Below are 22,100 nucleotides of genomic sequence, written 5' to 3' on the forward strand. Positions count from 1 at the left end.
AGCGTTATTTATTTTTGTGACTTGTAAGGCAAAGAAGTGGTACAGCTGATAAGTCTTGCACATGGATGCTGACCAAAATGTTGCTTCTTAGCCTTCCGGGTTGCTGGTTGTATTAATGGTGTGCTAAATTGGCTCTCCTGGAAGTCTGGCTTTTGACCTGAGGACAATAGTGACTTGACAATGGCAGTTAAATACTGGCTAATCCACTTCATTATTTTCAGTTTTCCTTTTAAACAAATAATAAGGTGGAATATCACAGGAAGTTGTTTTCCATAAAAGTCAAAAATCTTTCCAGGACTCTAACCAAGACCAGCATATTATCTAGTACTGAAAATGTAATCTACTTAAAAGGTTCTGAGTGAGAGTTGACTTAGGATATATTACAACTGCAAATAGGTTTTCTTTGTAAGTGAATGTTTTGTGATTATTTGATATTAACACATATATGGGTGCATTCCGTGAGTTAGATTATTCCCTGTCACAATTGCCAGTCATTTTAATTTTGCCAGCCTTTTAATTAATGTAAAAATACCACATTCCAAGTTACTTAAATGACTGAGATTTATGGATTTTGTTGAAGACTATTTCTTTTTATTGATTATAAGTGAGCTGATAGAGATGCTCTGCTGGGCTTGCCACTCACAGACAAGAAAGGACTAGTTGAAGATGCGAAGATCGAGGGAAGCCTTGACTGCAGTGACCATGAGGCTGTGGAGCCTCATACTTTGATGTGTGGAAGTCCATGGATGCAGATAAGATGCACTTGAGGGTGCTGAGGGAGGAAACCAATGTAATTTTGAGGGGCCTCTCATATTTGGAAGGCCATGATGATTTGGGGAGGTTCCCGATGACTGGAAAAAGGTAAATGTCACTCCTGTATTCAAAAACAAGAAAAGGGAAGGTCCAAGGAATGACAGACCAGTCAGCTGGTAAGGCTGTGGGACAAACTGTTCTGGAAGTAATTTTATGGCATGTGAAGGACCAAGAAGGTGATTGTGAACAGCCAGAATAGATTTACCAATGTCAAATCCTGCATGACCAACCTGATTGCCTTCTATGATGGGATGGCTGGCTATGTAAACAATGGGAAAGCAGTGGTATTCTTTATCTTGACTTTAGCAAGGTGTTTGACAAGGTGTTCTATAATATCCTTAGAGTCAAACTGGTGATACATGAACTGGATAACTGTCTCATAATTTAGGTGGAAAACTAACTGGACAAGAAGGCTTCAAGCGGTATCAAGTCCAGCTAGTGTCCAGTTGCTAGTGGTGTCCCTCAGGAATTGATAATGAGGCTAATAGTGATTCTCCCCTCTACTCTGCTCTTGTGAGACCCCACCTGGAGTACTGTGATCAGCTCTGGAGCCCCCAGCATAAGGAGGACATGGACCTGTTGGAGAAGGTCCAGAGGAGGGCCACAAAGATGATTAGAGGACTGGAGCACCTCTCCTATGAGGACAGGCTGTTCAGCCTGGAGAAGAGGAGGCTCCGGGGAGACCTTATAGTGGCCTTCTCGTACCTGAAGGGGACCTACAGGAAAGACAACGAGAAACTCTTCAGTAGAACCTGTTGCGATAGGACGAGGGAGGGGTAATGGTTTTAAAATAAAGGGAGGTAGATTCAGATTGGATATTAGGAAAAACGTTTTTACAATGAGGGTGGTGGAACACTGGAACAGGTTGCCCAGAGAGGTGGTGGATGCCCCATCCCTGGAAACATTCAAGGCCAGGTTGGATAGGGCTCTGAGCAACCTCATCTAGTTAAAGATGTCCCTGCTCCTTGCAGGGGGGTTGGACTAGATGACCTTTGAAGGTTCCTTCCAACTCTAACAACTCTATGATTCGATGATAATGCTGTGTAGTGTCTTTACAAATGACCTGAATGATGGGACAGAATGCACTCTCTGCAAGTCTGATGATAAACTGTGGGGAGAGTCTGATATGTGGAGGGCAGGGCTACTATTTAAACAAACCTAGACAAGCTTGAGAAATGGACTGACAGGAACCTCAAGAAATTCAATGAAAACAAATGCTAGGTCCTACAGTTAGTATGGAATAACATCGTATGAAAGTACAGGGCAGTGGCCAGCTTGCTTGATAGCAGGTTTGCAGAGAAGGACTGAAGGGTTCTGTTCCACACTAAGTTGAATGTGAGCCAGTAATGCACATCACAGCAAAGAATGCTGACCACAGACATCAAGATGGACAGGAGGATTACAGTGTGTGATATATGAGAAGATAGTTGGAGAAAAGGGTTTGTTCAGTCCTAGGAAGCAAAAGTTAAGGGGAGATCTTATTGCAGCCTACAATTGTCTAATGGGAGGGTAGAGAGGACAGAGCTGAACTTTTAATGAAGTTGTATGGTAATAAGAGCCAACATACACAAGCTGGTACATAGGAAATTCCAGTTAGATGGGAACAATCTTCATGTTGGTTGGTAAAACACTGTTATAGTGCCCAAGACGTGGTGGAATCTCTGTCCTTTGAGATATTCAAAACTCAACTGCACAACCTCCTCTAACTGGACTTGCTTTGAGCAGAAGACTAGACTAGATGACTTCTGGACATCTCTTAAAATACACACAGTTTTGTGGTTCTGTGAGTTGCTATGATCTTACATAATTTTATGAAAAAACTCCATGATTCTTAGGTGGTTCTTTGAGGGATTTACTTAAGTTTTTTTTTTCTTTGTTTCTTAAAAAAGAGCTTTTACTGATGCATGGCAAAGTTAAGCCTGTTGGGCTGAGTTTTTGCATTAGAAATCACACGCATCCCGCAAAGAAGTAAATAATTCCTCAGTGTTCTGAATATAACTAGGAATTAACTCAATGTGTAATATTTAATAGCATGTTTAATTTTAAAAGAAAAGGCTGTAAAGGGTTCAGAGAAAGATACAGATGTTTACTTTTACACTAAATGCAATTTTTTTCCAATCTTTCTTTTAAACGCAATCAGATTTGACTATAGTCTGTGGTGAAAATTCCATGGAAAAAATCAGATAATGTGGGGAAAATGGTTTTTAATCATGCGAGTTTTACCAACACTGAGGTTGTCAAGTGATTTTAGACATGATTCACATTGATATGAGTGGAAGCAGAAATATTTAGGGGCATTCAAAGCCTGAAATATCTGTAAAAATGCCTTGTTTTTCTTGTTCCTAATATTGGATCATTAATTTGTTTTTCTTGGCATTTTCAAGAGGACATTAGATTAGATTCTGTCACTGAAGTGGAAAAAATTAAGGCTATTTTAAGAAAAAAACCTTAACACTCCTCGCTGAAGAAAAATTGCTGTATTAAGCAACCATTGTACAACTGAAAAATAACTGAGACTGAATGTGCTTGCATAAAAAATATGAATAGAAAACCCAGTTATTTAGTAGTGTGTCAGTAAAAGCTATTTGAAAGCTACTTGACTGTTGTTGCTATATATTTAAACAGTCTTTTGTGACAAGGAAACAAAGATGTCTGTTGACACAAGGATTACTTAAGAAGGCTAAACACAAATCAGATAAGCAGTTACAAAATTGACTTTTGCAAATGGTTATGTTGCCCTTGAGCATGATGAATCGTATTGAGTGGTATTTGTATGTAAACAATATCACCTTAACAACACTGTGGTTGGTAGCAGTAATTTTCAGCTCCTAATCTATAGGCAGTAAATTCTGCTAGTTAGAGACATCTGGTAGCCCAGTTTAGTTTTCAAGTAGTTTAAATGCACATCGAAACTGAATTTTAAATACAGAACTAAGTTTAATAGTTGCTGGCTTTTTAGGTTCTTACTATATTTTTTAGAGGATTTTTGGTGTTGCTACAGATAAGGAATTAAACAAATATGAACAAAAGGCTGAGGGGAGAATCCAAAATGATGAAGCAAGAAGCTTGCTCCATGGTTTAAGGCTTATTGCTGAAAAACAGTACTTGATGCTTATATCGAATAGCACAATGTTTAGAGCTGGAAGAAAGCAACTTTGGAAACAAAGCATTGGCAGAGTTATAAAGGTAAGGAAAATGCAACTTTGGACTAGATCCAGACTAATAACTGTATAGTTTGAATAAAAGTGTGAATTGAGGGGGAGGGAGAGTGTAGAAAAATGTGTGTGTTAAAATGGTGTAAGTGGACAATACTGGTTTCACAGGACATTCTAATTACATAAAAATGGATAAACTTAGCCTTTTAAAGCAAAACATAATATTTGGGATAGTTATTTGTGATTAGAGGTAGTTTTTTTTTTTTTTTGTGTAACTGGTCTTATAAGTTAATTGGTAGGGTATCAGTCAAGGCTTAGTTGTACGATTTGTTTTGCAAAGTAAATTTGCACTGGGAGATATTTATGCATTTGACTGCTGCTACTTGTATCTTGTCCAGATTGTTGCAGTGGTGTGGTAATGGCATAATGTCACAAATGTTTTACCAGTACGATAAAGAGCTTGATGCTGGATGTGGCAACAAAGTAGAGAATGTGCTCTGCCACCATGGAAAACTGAAGTTTAACTTCACTCACATTACATACTTATAAAATGGGAATGGAATTTTGAAGATGCTACATAACATTGTAGAGAAACAATAATAAAATATAGAAGTCATTAAGACCCTTAGACTAATTTTAAAAGCTGGTTATTTGAACCAATTGTTCTTGGGTTACTACAACACTATAACAAATGTGGGAAAGCTCTGATTGACATTTAAGATTTAAGAGTCAGCTAAGGGGACTGCCCTAATTCTGTAGGATGTGTGTTTTTTGGAGACGAGTGAATAAAAAGGTGTGAGTCTGTTGAAAACTCAGTTTTCACCTTAGAAAATATAAAATGATTTGCAGTTTACATTTACAGGGAAATCCATGAGAAATGCTTATGCAATAAAAACCAGCAAGTTAAAGGAGAGACAGAAGAATGCCGTGTTAAATAACTTTTGGATAAACAGTAAATTAACAATGGAACACTTACTTTTTGACTCTTTTGCTATAGAACTTCCTAGTGAAGTTCAAGTGTACTGCTGATCCATGAGACTTTGACCTGAGCATGTCTAAATTCAGTAACGCACAGCATTCTGACAGCCAAATGCATCGTTTAACAGTTAAACTGTGTTCAGGAACAAGTTTTAACTTGTGCAGTTATGACTTGCATACTAAATAACATTCACGATAACTCTGTTTAGCGTGTCTGCAGACACATCAGCAACTACACTGTGTAATGAAAAAGTTGGCAATAGTCCATATTTAGTTTCTGAGGCTGCTGTGGCAAAGGAAGGACCTCTGACATCACTGACTTCTGATCTTTTAAGACCTTCTGCTTAAATATATATACTTACATACTGTTGTGGTAGTTAGAATTTGTTTTTTTTTTTTTTAATTTTAACTTAATCTCCATTTGTGGCTTCAGATTGATAGTGTGATAGTTATGGGTTTAGGCATATGTTAAAATGGATTTAGGAATCTCCTCTTTATTCTGCTTCAGGAGCAGATGTCTACTGAAATGAGTTTCCTGTGCTAAATCTTTAATATTTAGGTATTAGGAAGTTTAAGGTTTTATCTAACATAAAACAATTTACTTGTTATAACTAGACCGTGAAAGCAGGGCTTTTCAGTTAATTAGTTTAGCTTTGGACTTGCATCTTTTGTGGCACTGTGTCACATGGCTTTCTTACCTTTGTAACTAGGAGGGGGAAAAGCAACCCAAAACTAAACATGACTGTGCTGCTGTTCTTTAATTGAAGAACTGAGGTAAAGCTGTACAATATAAAAGCTTGGACAATCCTTCCAGTTATCTAAGTGAGAAATCCTTTACCTCTTGTAAATACCATTCCACCTGATTCCCCTACATCATGGTACATTACCAGGAGGCTGTGTTGTATGACCTTGATCAGAATTGCTGCGGATATTTTTCAGAGTTTGCAGGTGCATGTTACTGCATGTACCACCAATTCCTCTCTTACCTACATAAAATGATAGCTTATGTGTTTTAGCAATCCTTCCATTTCCAAATCTTACTCTTTTAGTGTTCTATTAAATTATTTGAATTATGTAAACCTGCCTGTTTTTTTGGTGGTTTTTTTTGTACAGATGCTGTTTAGTGATATGTACTTCTGTAGTGAATACTGCAGGATGTTGTTGTGGTTTTGTTAGTGAGGGGGGCATAAGGTGGTAGCTTCTGTAGGAAGCTGGTAGAAGTTGCTCCCCTTTCTTCAGTGGACTTGGCCAGGCCTAGGGCGGACCCGCTGCTGGCCAAGGCTGAGCTGATTGGTAGCAGAATGTTCCCTGATAACGCCTCTGTGATAACGAAGGGGAAAACAGAAAAAAAAACCAAAAAAAACCAAAACAACAACAACAAAAAAAAGAAACAGAAGAGATGTGAAGAAGCTGAGCTGCGGCAGAGGCGCAGAGGGGGAGACGCAGGCCTCATGGGCCTTGCAGGCCTCACCCTCTGGCCTCTTGCCAGGCAGCCAACTGGGTCTGACTCGGCCCAGCCTGGCTGCAAGAAGTGGAGAGGAGATGAGCTGGCTGATGTGAAGAGATTCTTAGAGGCATCTGCCAGCCTGTTTTGAAGAACTTTTATTGTGAGAGGAATGGCTGCAGATGCCAAGGTCAGATCAGAAGGAGGGGGAGGAGTAACATGGCTCCTGGCCAAGATTCCCCTGCATCTCGTGGTGAAGACCATGGTGGAGCAGGTTGTCCCCCTGCAGCCCATGGAGGTCCACGGAGGGGCAGAGATTCACCTGCAGCCCGTGGAGGACCCCATGCCAGAGCAGGTGGAGGCCTGAAGGAGGCTGTGGCCCGTGGAGGGCCTGCTGGGACAGCCGTTCTGGAGAGACTGCACCCCGTGGAAGAGATGACCCACGCTGGAGCAGTTTCACAAAGGACTGTGGCGTATGTGTGGGACCCCACAATGAAGCAGGGGAGGAATGTGAGGAGTTCTTCCCCCGACCATGAAGCAGCGGCGTAAAACAATGCATGATGAACTGACTGCAACCCCCATTCCCTCTTCCCGCCCTGTGCCGCTCGGCGGGGGTGGGGAAGGTAGTAGAGATAATGTTAAGCTTGGGAAGAGGGAGGTGTGGAGGGAGGTTATCTTGTTCTCTGTCTCATTATCCTGCTGTTTTTAGTAATAAATGAATAGTTTTCCCCAAGTCGAGTCTGTTTTGCCCATAACGGTAACTTTAAGGAATTCTCCCTGTCCTTATCTCAAACCTTGAGCCGTTTTTCTTATATTATCTCCCCCTGTTCTCTCGGAGGGTGGGGGGAGTGAGAGAGAGACTGCGTAGTCTGGTCCCGATTGGGGCTGAACTACGACAGATGTAAAATATACAAAAACTCTTAGGCTGCGACTACATTGCTGGTTTCAAGCAAGATATGGAGGTGGTTAAAGTTAGCATCTTAAAGTCCAAAGACTGAATTTTGACAACAGGTTAGTCAATTATTTATGAAGCTCTGGTTGATACAAAAGAATTGAGGACCTGAAAGGCACCTCTATGCAAAAATTGGGAAGGAAACAAATCTGGAATAGGAATCTGCTTGTTTCTTCATAAGCCCTTTGCTCATTCATGTCTGACTCTTAAAGATGGTGAGAGTAGGAAGGGAAGAATGAGAGGCAGAAAGCTCAATGTTTTCTTGCAATTCATTCACTGAGATTCCTAATCCTAAGTAAAGAATATATTAAAAACTAACTCTTTAAGCAGCATGGAAATGGAAATTGATATTTTGACTGGTTACCAGTTTAGGGTCTGATTGTTTTTAAATATTTAAATTAATGAGTTGCTATTGAAAGCACTGAAGTTATGTTTCTTCTTCTTTTTTGGGGACATCCTAAGGCTAAAAGTGAGGTGGAAGTGTCTTATGACTGCAACAACTGAGAAGTCAGAGTTTGTGATTGGGAAACACTTCCTTTGGGGATCAAAAGTAGTTCTTAGCAATGACAGATCATCAAAATATGGAAGCACAACAGGCAGCGTTTGTTCTTGAATTGCATTGTAGTGAGAAAAATATGCATGCAAGTTGCATTAGAGAGATATCCACCAGAACAATGCAAATGGCTTCCGGAAGTGACACGTGATAAATAAAGTGAATGTCCTAATCTTCATAAAACTATAGCTTTACTGTCTTGTTAATAATGACCTGTTTTCTCTAGGTACAGTTCATTAAAACAATTTAAGTTAGCTAGACTTTTAAAGTTTTGTGACATATTAACGAATGTTCTTGTTACTGGACTTAAACATAAAATATTGCCTAATGCTATGTGAACAACTACGCACAATAGCTAGTATATTTATTATAGGGCTCGAGAGACTGCAATTAAGGGATTGGAAAGCATTAAAAGAACTACAACAAACATCAGGGCATAATTGCCCATTTTGAGAAGAAGGTGCTCATGATTTCAGCCCCCATTATCAGCAATTTGTAGAAGAAATGGAGGCTATGAAGGCATCAAGGGCCGCCTATATAGGTGGAGTTGGGAATTGATAGCCAATGTAAAATGAATATCTTGTGTAGCAATATATCTGGGGTTCTATGCTGGAAACACAGCAGTAGTCTCTCTGTCATTTAAGTGAAAAGAAAAGAGCTTTTTGCTAGATTAAATAGAAGCTAACTAATTGGCAGAGTATTTGTTGTATTTTTCTATGTTAAAGATGCATTATCAGTTGTGCTAAAATTACTGTACCGAGTTTTTAGGATTCTGGTGTTACCATCTAGTGTGAAGCTGATGCAGCTCAAATGGTTGCTTTTTGTATGTCTAACTAGGGGGGAAATTTCTACCCTGATTTGAGAACACGTAGGAAAGGTCAAACCTGTGATGACATTTCACTTTTTGGAAAGTGGAGGGCATGTTAGGGAATGAGAGAGGTAAAATAGCATAAAGTACATGTACAAATTCACCTGCTGCTTTATCCTTCAGGCGTATCTGTGTACAGAACAGGATTTGTACATTTGTATTTTACATAGAAAAACATTTCCAGTGCATTCAGCATTTATGAAGGCATACTTGTAATTACGAGTTTACCAAATATTTGAAAATTCCTTCAGGAAGTAGGAAAGATATTTACATAAGGCTATAAAGTATATTATGCAAGTCCTATTGGCTCTGCAGAAGCTTGTGGATAAATCACTTGTACATACTTTATAGTTACTAGATTTTTCTTTATCACTGGGGAAATAAAGATTGCATTTACCACCAATGAAACATAATTCTAAATTTCTTTTGAAAATGAAATGATATTAAATCTTGTAATCCGCAAGCACAATAATACGCATAACTATTCCAGAAGGCTATTTTGTCTATAACATAATGAGGTGTATTACATATGGGAATTCAATTTAATTAGAAGAGTAGGCATACTGCTTGAAGAATGGTATAATAGCTATAGTTAAGCACCTTTGTAAACACTTGTGTACCTTGAGGCTTGTGGCTTGTTTTACTTCTCTTTATATTAAAGAGATAATATATGAAACCCTACCTTCCTCCAGCAGCATCTGTCTTTATTAGGGAATAGAAACAACATCTTCCATTAATAACAAAGATGGGTCTGAATCCTGTCTGGGCTTCGTGGTTGTATGTGACTAGACTGAAAAGCTGGGAATAAGGACTTAGGATGTTGAAGATAACTTGCAGAGTGACAGAGCCGAACAGATAAAATATCTTTTTTTTTTTTTCTTCTACAGAGCCTTTCAACAAATAAATAATATTATACAAAATACTGGTGGTAGGAATTTTGTGCTAAATCTGAAAATAGAACACAGGAAATCAACTGCAAAATTGTAACAGGGGTTGCTTCTAAAAATTTTAGGTGCCTTAAAAACATAATCCACAAGTATGGAAGAATGTAGTAGCCTTTACTTTTAAAAATAAATTTTAGAACTTTCTTTATTTTTGTCTTCAAAATAGATTGTGAATGATTCATTGTCCACTTTGTGTTTTGTAACAGCAAAAGCTCAAAGAAGAGAGGGAGGCTAAACGTGCTCGGCTGGATGGCAGGCATGATTACTTACTGGATACTGTTGCCTCTTGTGTGGATCTGGACAAAGGAGAAGTAGAAGATGCTGTCCTTGATGGTAACCAGGTAATCTGATGAATTTGATAGTGAAGCTCACAGGGTGCTTTAGAACTGATATTACCATCAAAAATGTGGAGAGATAGTTGTTAGACTTTGTTTTTGAGATTACTTAAGTCTTCTAATCCAAAAAAAAAATTTCTCAGCATTTTGTAATTAAGTTGAACAAAGTGTCCTTAGTTTTAGGAACTATTGTAACAATATCAATTGATTAGATTAGAATTTCTGCTTTTCAGTGGTTATAGATAGTACAGTAAAACCTGTGACTGTAATTCCTACTGGACCCACAGCATGAAGTCTCTCTGTCCTTGAATATACAGTACGTACAGATTCAAGAGTCCTCTCGACAGCAGGCTGCATGTTACTGTTGTTTCCATTAGGCTGCCACCAGCATTTGTGAGAGTACATTGTGATCTAGTTTAGGAAATTAAATCAGAAGGAAACTATTTGACAAAATAGAATGGCTAAGTGATCTGACTGACTATGTGAGGGTTAATAAGGGGATAAGCAGTTAGAGATAAGTATATTGAGGAAATGGTGCCTCAAAGTTGATAGTAAGTATTCTATGCAATGGAGATACATTTTGTGATTTGAAAATAAATTTTTTTTTTTTTTAAACTTAAGTTGACAGCAAGTAGATCTTGTTTTACTCCTTGACACTAAAGTAAACATGTCTGTGGGGTTTTTTGTTTTCTCTTGTATTGTCTTTCCATCTGTGTACCTTCAATGCATTCCCATTTCAGTGCTAGTATTGTTGAGAAACTGAAGAAAGTCCAGTGGAAGACTACCAAGATAGTGATCTACATGAGGCATGTAAAGTATGAGAAGAGGGAGGATAAGAGATTGAGGGGGACAGCCAAAGAGTAGCCCACAGTTGCTTGAAGAGTAGTTACAAAGACAACAGAGCTGAACTCTTAGTGATTGCAGGTGAGATAACAAAGGCAATAGCCACAACTTGCAGACTGGACATTAAGTGACGCTTCTTCACCAGGAGGGTAATGCAGAATGGGAGTAGGTTAATCAAGTGAGCTGTGGAATTTCTGTCCCTGAGGTTTTTGAGGCAACCTAGGCAAAGCTCTAGACGCCCTGAGTGGCTGTTGATGATACAGGAGGCTGGCCTTCAGATCTCCCAGAGGTCCCTTCCAACATTTCTGTGATTCCATGTGATATAGGAAAATAAGCTGTGCAGAACACTGTCACACAAGTTACAAAGCAGAACTTGTTTCAGCCTTTGTGCATTTTATCTCTAAAGGGGTTTCCTGGCAAACTATATTGCCTGAGAATAATTGTCAGATTAAGAAAATCTTGGCAGCCATTATATTTGGAAAGAGAAAAGTGTAATAGTAGTTTTGACCTCATCTTAGAGGGCTCAGTCAAGATTTTCTGGAATAGTAGTTTATGTGATCTTGGTGTAACTGAGGCCCATTATTATTGGAAGAGGGATAAATGCAGCTTTCTTCCTGCTGCTGGTGATCTCTTAGCCTTTTACCTGCACTAGGAAGCACAAATGATACCAGCAAAAGTTTCTGAAGATCTTCTAGTAGAAGCAGCCTTTTCTGCTAGCAGATTGCTATGTAGTTAGGAACTATGTGAAACAATAACTTACAGATCTAGAAAAATAACTGATTAGGCCAGACTTTCAAGTGCTGAAACACTGATCAGATACTAGCATAGAGCAATTAACTTTCTTCCTAGATCTGTATGGCCTATACATGAGTTTCCTGGACTGGACTATCAATGCATGGTTCAAGGATGCTTGATAACAACATTACATTAACACAGAACTGTGAAATTGTCCTGATGTTTAAAATATAAATAAGGACTTTCTCTGTTGCTATGATACAGAATGATTCCAGCTGTGCGTTTTCTGCTTTCAGCTAGTTAGCTGAATGGCAGTAAGAATAACACGGGTGAGGGACTTCAATGAGGTGCTGCTGCGCTTCAGTAAATGAAGAAATGCCCTGTGCCCTCATTTTGAGAGACAATACAGAGCACGTACAGTAAGTGCTTTCAGTAAACTGAAACATGATCTGACTATTCAGTTGTGTTCAGCATGCAAAAGTTTAAATTATTCAATTAAGTAGGTGTATGCTGCTAAAGGACAAGACAACTCAATATTTTTTTTTGAGGGTAGTAACTAGGCCTGGTATAATTTTATTATTGAACAATGATTATGTGATGAGTATTTTTCAGCCCTGTATGTTAAAAAATTGAGCAAGTTAAACTTTTCATAGTGGGTATGCTGTGCATAAATACATCAACATGATCTCAAACAGATAGAGCGCATTGACAAATTCTTGGCCCCTGGAGGTCTGCGTCATCTGATGTTCTACTATCAAGATGTGGAGGCAACAGATACAGGTAAAGCAGCTTAGGTTCTCCTGCAACATGTTATTGTTGTGCTGAGCAAACATGCAAGGAAAAAGCAGATAGTAAAGTTCTTATAAACTGAGACTTAAGACAAGTCAAGTTTAGTTGTACTGCAACATCGAACCTTGCTTGTAAAATGAGGATTTAAGAAATTACTGAAGCTTATTTATGTGCTTCTGCATATTGCTAGTATGCAGCAGCAAGGTACTTCCTTGCAAGCCCAGTAACTCTTGCCTGGTGGGGCTGGAAAACGGATTTTAATAGTTAAAAGATGACTGTCATACAGATGAGCAGTGACAGGTGCTCCACTCCCTCCCCTCCAATCACCCCGTCAATTTTCCCCTAGAAGCCCTCCACGTTCTTGGCACACGACCGTAAATCCAGGTGGTCCTGTCACATGACAAAATGTCCCAAGGAGGCCTGCATTATGGTTAGCAGGGCTATTACCCCAGAAGTCCTTTCTACTCATATGCCCTTCCCTTCCCCAGTGCCCACAAATATGTGTTTATATGTATGTAAATGTATACCTATATGAATGTACAGATATGTATTTATACTTTGTGTATTTTCAGTATATATGTACATATATACCTAAAGGGCATGAAAAGACTGTTTAGTATGATATAAGCAACTTTAATTATTAAAATTTAAATGTACATAGAAAGAAAATTAAGTTCTAGTACAAACTCAGCCACCAATTTAGAAATCTACTGAGCAAATTTTAACATGCCTGAGTTGAAGTGGTGGAAGCACATTGAAGACCGTGTGAGGCAAGGGGCAAAACCTGGGAATCTAATCAGGGTCCCCCTCACCCACCCCCAAACTGATCAGATGACCCTCCAGTATGACTGTGGTGGCCTTTGGTCTTTGAGATGTGCTGCTAGGTGCAGGCAACATGGAAATCTGGAGAAATAAAAAACAAAAACCATAATAAGCAGCGTGTGCATTGAGTGAATAAGCAAAAGTTCCCAAAAGACTATGCACAATGGAGGAAAAAAAAGTAAAAAACCAAAAGTGGTGGTAAAGATGACAGGTGAGTGTGGGATGAAGTGGGTGGATTGGAAGCTCCCTTTGCCCACAGCTGTAAGTGTACAGTTACTTGGGATACCATCACAGTGTGCAGCTTGTCCTGTACATTTTTCCTTCTCAGGTGAGGCAAGTTTGTAAAAGAATTTTCTATGCTGATTGTTCTGGGTCTGTGGTTCACTGGCTAGCAGAGCAAAAATTGCAGTTATAGTGATGGCTACTAATCAGTAAAGTGAATTTTTGTAGTATTACATGCATTTTGTTGGCACACATCATGTCAAATACAAGCTGGTTTTCTGACCCTTACGTGGATCAGTGGACACTTCTGTTAGGGCAGAAGATGACCCTGTGAAAAGTGTCTATAAAGACAGCTTTTGCTTCTGTGGAGCAGGAGGCTTGTATCTCTGAGTTCAGTAAGATGTACTCTAGAGCCAACACGAGCCAATAACATTTATGTGTGTGATTTTACTCTGAAGTAGTACTAGAAGACTAGTAACAGAGAAGTACCGTGGCCAAAACCACAATTTAAGGGATTTTGTTTTCCTAAACATGGGACCAGCATATTCATATTGGGGGAAGAAGAAAGGAGAAGGAAGTCCCTTGTAGCTTCCTTACAGTTGGGTTTTTTTGTTTGTTTTTCCTCCAGAGAATCTGCTGTGGCATATCTCTTCTGGTTTCCAGAAGCACTCTATTTCTTTTTTCCTGTGTTAGACTTATGCTTACATGTTTTTAAGGAAAGACAGTTGATAATAGCTCCTCTGAGGTAAACCACACTTGCTATTTTTTTTTTTTTTTTAAGCAATAGTGCATTATCTGCAACTGCAGGATAAAAAGCCACGTAAGAGGATCTTGAGGTTGAGCGTTTGCTTAGAAGGAATAGAAAACAAATAAATTAATAGAAGTGAAAGGATTTTGATGGGAGAATGTCAAAACTAGATGAAATAGTTCTTACTCTGAGGACTCTGGATGCTGCGTATTGTCTGTGGATAGTCCCATGGGGAAGCTCCAAGAGACTGGGACTCAGAGATACACAAATTATGACTGAACTCTTTGTTTAGAAAACTTTTCTTTGAATAAATAATCAGTGGTTCTTAAGTGTTTCTTTTATTTGAATCTATAGAGCACTTTGGCCTTCCAGGAACAGGAATGAACTCTCATTTGACAAAGAAGAAACAACCTAAAGTATTTGTGACAGAGGGAAAAGAAGTTGCTTTAAGTGGTGTATGCATTTTCTTCATTAGATCCAGTCTTTCTAAACCCATCACAACTGAGAATATCTATCAGGTAAGAGGCAGTGACTGCTGATCATTGTACATAATCTTGTTTAAAAATAATTTTCATCTTGGGATATTTACTCTCAGCACGTAATTTGGCGGACTTTGACACAGAGGAATGAGCAAAAGGACACAGCTTGGCTAAATGAAACAGAGGACAAAAAAAGTATGGGAATGGAAAACCCAACATTATCTACCAGCAGCAACGTGAAATGTATCATTGCTATGAAGAAATTACGTGAAAGAAGAAAATTTATGACAATCTAGAATGACAAAGAGTAATTAGTCAATACCTAAATAAGAAGCTGTTAAATTTCAATAAGTGCTAGCAAATCCATTAAAAAAAACAAACAAAAAGGGTTTTATTTTTGAATGCATATATGCAAATTATACATAAACAAGTTTTTATTTGTGAAAGACTCCTTAAATCTATGACAGTCTGATGTGAACAAAGCTGGATCAAGTGCTCCAAGAGTGAGGAGCACAGACTAAAATGTAGAGAATCCTACAGTTGTAGACAAACTAATCAGAGTGCTAAAACAAGAATGATGGGCTAAATGAGAATTTAGTGTTATGGAAAACTTTCTGTATACTTCAAAATGGGAACTTTCAAGTACAACTCATAAGCCAGCAAGTTTTAACTTTGCCCATCTCTTCTAGTAAAACTTTTAAAAATTATTTTGCACAGACAGGCAAGAAATAGAAGAGCAAAGGGTGGGTGAGCTAGCTGTCATCACCAGATTATTATTTGACTTCTACAGATATATGCTTTAAAGTTTTATGCTTAACCTCTTAATTTTTTTTATTACTTTAAAGGTCTGACTTAGATTTTAGTGACTTATATACTATTTAAGCTTTGAAGATTTTTTGCTTTATTAATAATGCTTGCAAGCTAGTAATTGCAACTGAAAGATGTGTAAAGCAGACTTCCTCACAAGTAATGGTATAGCCCTTGCTGATATTAGATAATACCTGAAAACTAGGAAAGACAAGTTGAAAAATAAAAATGTTATATCTGAAGACACATCTAGTGTGTGACACTTAAATACAAGTTGTTTGGTGTTAAATTATGTTGCTGAAAACATTCTTGTGGCTTCTAATGAAGCAAAAAATGGCTGGCAGATTAATGTGATTTATGTTAGAAGTCTTCAGTGTCTTTTTCAGAATGTCTAAAAAGTAGATGTTCTGTCTATTGTGCGCTCTCAGACTGGATAGAGTTATTCTTCCCGGACCAAAATCTTTGGGCAACTGCAAGTCAGAATTAACTGTACTTCATAATTCTTTTGCTGTCTAAGCCTTTTAAGTGTCTTGATCTCTGCCTATATATATATATATATATATGAATATATTAAAATATAATTCTGATAGCTTTAGAAGTGGCAGGCTGGAATCATTTTACTCACCTGTATAAACTGAGCTTTATAAATAGAGGTTTCTTGTATTCTCATTATATTTTGACGGTGTTTTCAGATCTTTGTTTCCTCAGTTTTTTTTTTTTTATGACAAACTGTGACCCTGTGCATATCTTCAGCCCCTGCTAGCAAGAATTGTGCTTTTTATTGCTTGAAGAGCATGTGTACACACTGGTAATTTTTGAGATGCTCAAGGGAATAGGATTAGAATAAATATAATGAAGGCAAAATTTTGTTTTCTATTTTAATTTGTATTGTGTTTCTTTTACAGGAAGTAAATTTTAATATGATGAATGTAGGTCGAGATGGCTTACTAAAAAGTGTTGAGCAGCTCATATCAGAAATCTTCATTCCAGCCTTACAGACTATGGACCATGGCTGGGTTGAACTTGGTGAATGTCAACAAGCTTCCAATATTAAGCAGGATTTCCTTTATTCCCTTGAAGCATTTGTTAGTGTGCTATCAGGAACTCAGCAAACTCTGTTGGAAAAGGTAATATGTTCATGTGGCAAATAGAAATTGCACTAGCTGTAGAATGTCTCTTGCTCTGGAACTTTTGAATTAACCACTGTTATAAATACTCCCAAAATTGATTTTGGTAAACTGCAGAAAAAAATAACCTTTTTGTTTGTTGTCATCAGTAACTCATTATACGTTGATCTGCGGCTTTAACAATTCTGCAGGTGCTTCTGTTCTTGTTTGTTCTGATGCCAGTTCTTTAGATCTGTTAACTTCTTGACTCTCCAATGGCTGTGACCACGCTTAAACCAAGAATGATTAATGTATGTCATACATTTGCTTTAACTGTTAATTTCTACTCAGCCTTTGTGATGGAAATGACATGAGAACACAGCTGCCAGGCTGATGAATTCTCCAGATTCTGGAGTCCAGTTCTGTCTCAAACCAGTTTAATTTAAACTGAAGTGGGAATATGAAGTGAAATACCTCAAGTGGTGCAACCAGTTAATTTTAAGGTTCCTGGATTATTTGTCATGAACATTTCATCATTTCAGGGTTTTTTAACTTGTGTTTTAGATCAATCTGAAAAAATGTGAAACATATGATCTGAAAACTCTAAGAGGACCTTCAGATTACCTGATGGTTGCTAACAGCATAGATGGTCTCGAAAGAATAGAAGTCTGCATGAAAGGATGGACCAAACAAATTGAACAGGTGATACACTGGACAAATGTGAAATACATTATCTGCAGATTGGCAGATGATGAGTTTAAGCCTGTTGACATACAGCTACCTTTCTCTAAAGTTAGATGTGATCAATTCCTGTATTTTAAAGTACTGTGGGTGTATTTTGTGTGCTTTTACTTCTCAATGAGAACATTACTGAGAGGTTTTTTCCATCTACTATTAAATAGAGCATATGTATGTCTTTGGAAGCTTAGTCTCCTGTTTCTGATAATCACCTTTTCTTAAACTAGAAAACAGCGATTCCCAGTGGATTTAATGAAAGCACAAGGAACATAATAATTAAGTGAACACTATTCTTGGTGGTCAAAATTATACTTTGAAACATACTTTACAGGTTATTTGCAGAAAATATAATTGTCTGTAACAGTGCTCTTGAGATACTGCTCTGTCTTTAACTCAGAACTAAAAAGGCCAAGCAAAATTAAGGTCTCTTCTGTGAGGTGGTGGCTGAGTTAGGTAATTTATCATGGGAGGTTAATACTAGGAGTTAAATTATGAGTTAATCCATGCTGTCCATGCAGATAAAAAATACTCGCATCGCTCACTAATATTACAGTATGATAAAAGGTTCTTGCAGAAAATGACCAGTTGAGAAAGGAAGCTGATGACCTTGGACCACGAGCAGAGCTTGACTACTGGAAAAAGAGATTGTCGAAATTCAACTACCTTACGGACCAGCTGAAGAGCCGAGATGTGAAGGCAGTGCTTGGAGTACTCACAGCTGCTAAATCCAAACTGCTGAAGGTTTCTGTTTTGAATTGTGACAGATATAAAGACCAGAAATTCTCTGTATACCCTAGTTCATTTTGGTGATGTATGTTACATTGCTAGTGGGGAAAATATTGAAGCGTCTTTATCCTTCCCTATTCCTCACCTTGAGTAGATAAAGTTAAATCTAATTTAATTTGTTGGAAAAGACTGGTAATCCCCTTTGTCTAAAGGCTGGTAAATATACTGCATCCACATGGCTCAACAGAAATAAATACTTACAAATCTTTGAAAATGTTATTATTAAATAAGAAAACTGAATAATGAACTAAGTATTTAATGAAAATAAAATTTAAAACCCCCCATTTTTAAACGCCTTTCTCATGCTGTGACAGTGTCTGTCAAAACTGCTTGTGGGGTCATAACTTTTCACATTGACATAACAAAGTTAAAGACCCATCACAAACAGAAAAATAAGTGAATAAAACAAAGTCTTGGCTTATCAAAATGAGACATCTGAAACAAATATATGGTTATATATTCACCAGTCCATCAGGCAAAAATAGTTAACAGATGATGTTTACATATTTTACAACAGCTTGACTTGACACTGCTACTGACATAATTTGTTGAGCTGAGTGGTCTAAACTAGCTGTATATTCACAGTCAAGTTATTGAAGCAAAACAAGGACCTGTTCCTCATCCTGGGCACACAAGTGAAACTCTGAAGTAACAGATCTGTGCTTTCAAATGTGTTTAAAGGCTAATGACAGAACAGAGTGATCTCAAAACAGTTTCTCTGAAAGGTGTGGTTTTGTTTTATTTTCAACTTTCTATTCTTAGAAATGGCGAGCATTGGATATTCGCGTCACAGATGCAGCAAATGAAGCTAAAGACAACGTGAAGTATCTATATTCTCTGGAAAAATGTTGTGATCCGTTATACAATAGTGATCCTGTAAGCAGAACTTATAAATTATTAACATAAATCTCTTGAGACAACTAAAATTAATGTATTTTATTTGGAAAACGACACAGCATCTTAGGTATGCGTATCCAGTTTGCGACTTTGCACAGTTATGCTAAAGGTGGTTAGTGAGAATTTCTGGCTACAAAATAAAGTACTTGTTATTTTCTGGCAGTGGTATCTGTAAAGCTTTTGATCTGATGATGAAATGGGATTCTGTGCTATGGGAGGAAGTGAAATTTTTGTGACTTAAAAAAAAAAAAAAAGAAAAAGGGGACTGAAAGTGAACCTAGTGCTGTGCTACAGCCAAAACTGTGGTTTTGTCATTGTGTTGCTGGCCAGGTCATGATTAGATTAACATTTATAAGGCAATTTTCAGCTTCTTTGGTTAGGAAAACATCAATATGGTTATGTAAATACTAAGGTGTAAATGTAAATCACATTCTCATACCCTAGTAACAGGATGACACAAGCATAACAAGTAGTAAACAAAACCAGCCAACCTGAAGTATGGGATAGGAAAAAGGGTTCTCACTGTCCCATTAACTACTTAAAGTAGGGGGCAATGGGTTGCTTTTACTAAAGCTGGTTTTGCAACTGACTGTATTTGTCTTGCTACTCAGAGAAACATGATGAGTAGCCATGAAAACTCAAAGCTTTGACCATGCTAGCTACCTCTCTCTCCATACTTTTCCCAAAGTGAAATTGCTTCCAAACAGTGCTCTGGGCAACCACAGCATGGCTCTCTTTGTTTCCATTTACTGGATGGTATTAGGACAGTGTGTTCTTTCAGTGTTGACCAATCTGATATTTGAGTTTCTCTCATTAAAGGTTGGTATGATACACATACAAAACAAAGTTAAAGTCAATACTCTTGCTGTTGGCACTGCAGGGTCTGTTGGGCTTGACCTGCTTTGTGCTCCTCATACCGGCTTTTACCAACGAGAAAGTGGTGCCACCTTCAGAGATGTTTATTTCTGAGAGGGTACAGCACTTGGGGTGGAAGCCATTGAGGCATCCAGTGCAAACCTTTCCCTCACTGATATTTACCTGCGAAATGTTGCGAGCCAGTTTGTTAAGAGAGTAGAACTGTCATTGCTTTGGAAATTCAGACGTGAGGAGGAGCTGTCTAGAAAATAGTTGTCTGGCCCATTCATGGGCTGAAGACAGGACTGCTGGGCTTTTGAAATGATGCTTCTCTTCAAAGTGTTTAGCAAAAGATGTTTCTTTTGTACGCAAGACTTACCAAAGACTGTATTGGGTAGGGAGAAATAAAATAGGTGTGGTGGGTTAACCGTGGCTACGGGGAAAGCACTCTCTCGCTCCCCCTCCTCAACAGGATGGGGGAGAGAATATAGGATGAAAAAGCTCATGGATTTTTCAAAGATAGGGAGATCATTTACCTATTCTCATAATGGGTAAAACAGATTCGACTTGGGGAAAAGTAACTTAATTTATTGACAGTGAAAATAGATTTGGGTAGTGTGAAACAAAGACGAAAATTAAAACCACATCTCTCCACCACCCTCCTTCTTACCAGGCCCAGCTTCACCCCTTCACTCCCAACTCCTTTATCTTCTCCCTCCCAAGATGCGCAGGGGAATGGGGGGCTGCACTTGGTCCATAGCAGCTCCTCTCTGCTGCTCCTTCCTCCTCACACTTTTCCCCACTCCAGCCTGGGGCCTTCCCAGGGGCTGCAGGGGGACAACCGGCATCACGATGATTTTCTCTGGGGGCTGCAGGCATCTCTGCAGGGGCGCCTGGATCCCCTCCTCCCGCTCTCCCCTCAGGGCTGGCAGGGCTGTTTCTCACCCCATTTCCCTCAGCCCTGGCTATTGGGCAGCGTTTTGCCCTTCCTTACCCAGGCTTTACCAGGGGTGCTGGCCCGGGGCTGAGGGGCTCAGCTGTGCCCTGCGCTGGGGCCCTTGGAGCTGCCTGGAACTGGCTGGGGCCGGCACTGGGCCGCCCCGCACAGGGGCTGCCCCTGCAGCCAGCACCTGGGGACCTGCACATCAAAGAAGGGACTGTAAGATCACCTCCTCTCAGGCACTTCATCTATTGTATATAATGTTTTATGATTTTAATGCCAGTACTACAGGAAAGTTGTTCTTCATAGTTCTTTATTCAAATGAGTGTCATGAGGCTTAATACATTTTTTGGGGCTCTCTTTATATGCAAGCTTACATCAAGTTTAGCAAAAAGAATGTACAAGCGTACTTTTTGTGCAAATAAGTAGTACTTTTAAAGAGGCTTTTGTCTCTTGTCAAATTTCACTCACTGACCAGTATTCTTCCAGCCAAGACTCTAGTGAAAATTTTTCCCCAAAATTGAATTGTAGAGCTTGTAGGGTGAAATAGGACAGGCAGCTCCAGCTTCCCTAGCTTCCAGCCTAGGCAAACAGAGGCAGAAGCATTAGGAAGACCATGTTCCTAATGCTCCTGCATTCTCTAATTACGTGTCGAGCTAATGTAACAGAAGCACTGAGCAGAGTTCAGACTGTGTGTTTCTTTCCAGGTGTCCATGGTGGATGCTATTCCAGACCTCATAAATGCCATTAAAATGATTCAGAGTATCTCTCAGTATTACAACACATCTGAAAAGATATCCTCGCTCTTTGTGAAGGTCGGTGCTGCAGGGCGAACGGAATTTTTCTTTTTTTTTTTTTTTTTTTTGTGTGTTGTTGCTTGAGTGAGAGATAGAAAACACAAAGGAACGAAGCAGTCAAAGATGCAGCATTTTGGCAGATTTAATGCTGCTTTTTGAATGTATAGAGAATTGGAAACAGTGATAAAACTACTTCAAAGTTAGAACTTATTTTATGGTCTGTAATTTAGAGTTGTAAGAATTTTTTCAGATTTCCTGAAGATCAGGGCTAATCTCAACCCTAACGTGAAAAAATCAAGGAACTTTTTGTTACAATGAGTTTTGCCTGTGGTGAACTGGTTTTATACAGCCCTTAAAACTCCTTATTATTGTATAAAGAAGGAAATGAAATTGGAAGGACAACCTATTCTTTAATGTTCATAGTGTCATGGGCCCTTGATTTTACCTTTGCTATCAGAAGTGCCAAAATCTTATGACTTTGTAGTCCTCAATGT

The 22,100-nt window shown here is 38.6% G+C and overlaps 1 protein-coding gene across 1 annotated transcript in view; it reads left to right on the forward strand.

The window, feature by feature from the left end:
* DNAH5 (dynein axonemal heavy chain 5) overlaps window positions 1-22,100 on the forward strand; it is a 157,689-nt gene that overhangs the window by 13,878 nt on the left and 121,711 nt on the right. Inside the window, exons 2-9 of the mRNA XM_086742007.1 lie at window positions 9,914-10,048; window positions 12,316-12,400; window positions 14,556-14,719; window positions 16,393-16,614; window positions 17,158-17,295; window positions 17,896-18,072; window positions 18,880-18,993; window positions 21,517-21,624. Coding sequence (XP_086598133.1) covers window positions 9,914-10,048; window positions 12,316-12,400; window positions 14,556-14,719; window positions 16,393-16,614; window positions 17,158-17,295; window positions 17,896-18,072; window positions 18,880-18,993; window positions 21,517-21,624 — 1,143 coding nt within the window. The remainder of the gene's footprint in view (window positions 1-9,913; window positions 10,049-12,315; window positions 12,401-14,555; window positions 14,720-16,392; window positions 16,615-17,157; window positions 17,296-17,895; window positions 18,073-18,879; window positions 18,994-21,516; window positions 21,625-22,100) is intronic.

Source organism: Chlamydotis macqueenii, chromosome 2, assembly GCF_036417535.1.
Source record: "Chlamydotis macqueenii isolate bChlMac1 chromosome 2, bChlMac1.mat, whole genome shotgun sequence".
Classification (NCBI taxonomy): domain Eukaryota; kingdom Metazoa; phylum Chordata; class Aves; order Otidiformes; family Otididae; genus Chlamydotis; species Chlamydotis macqueenii.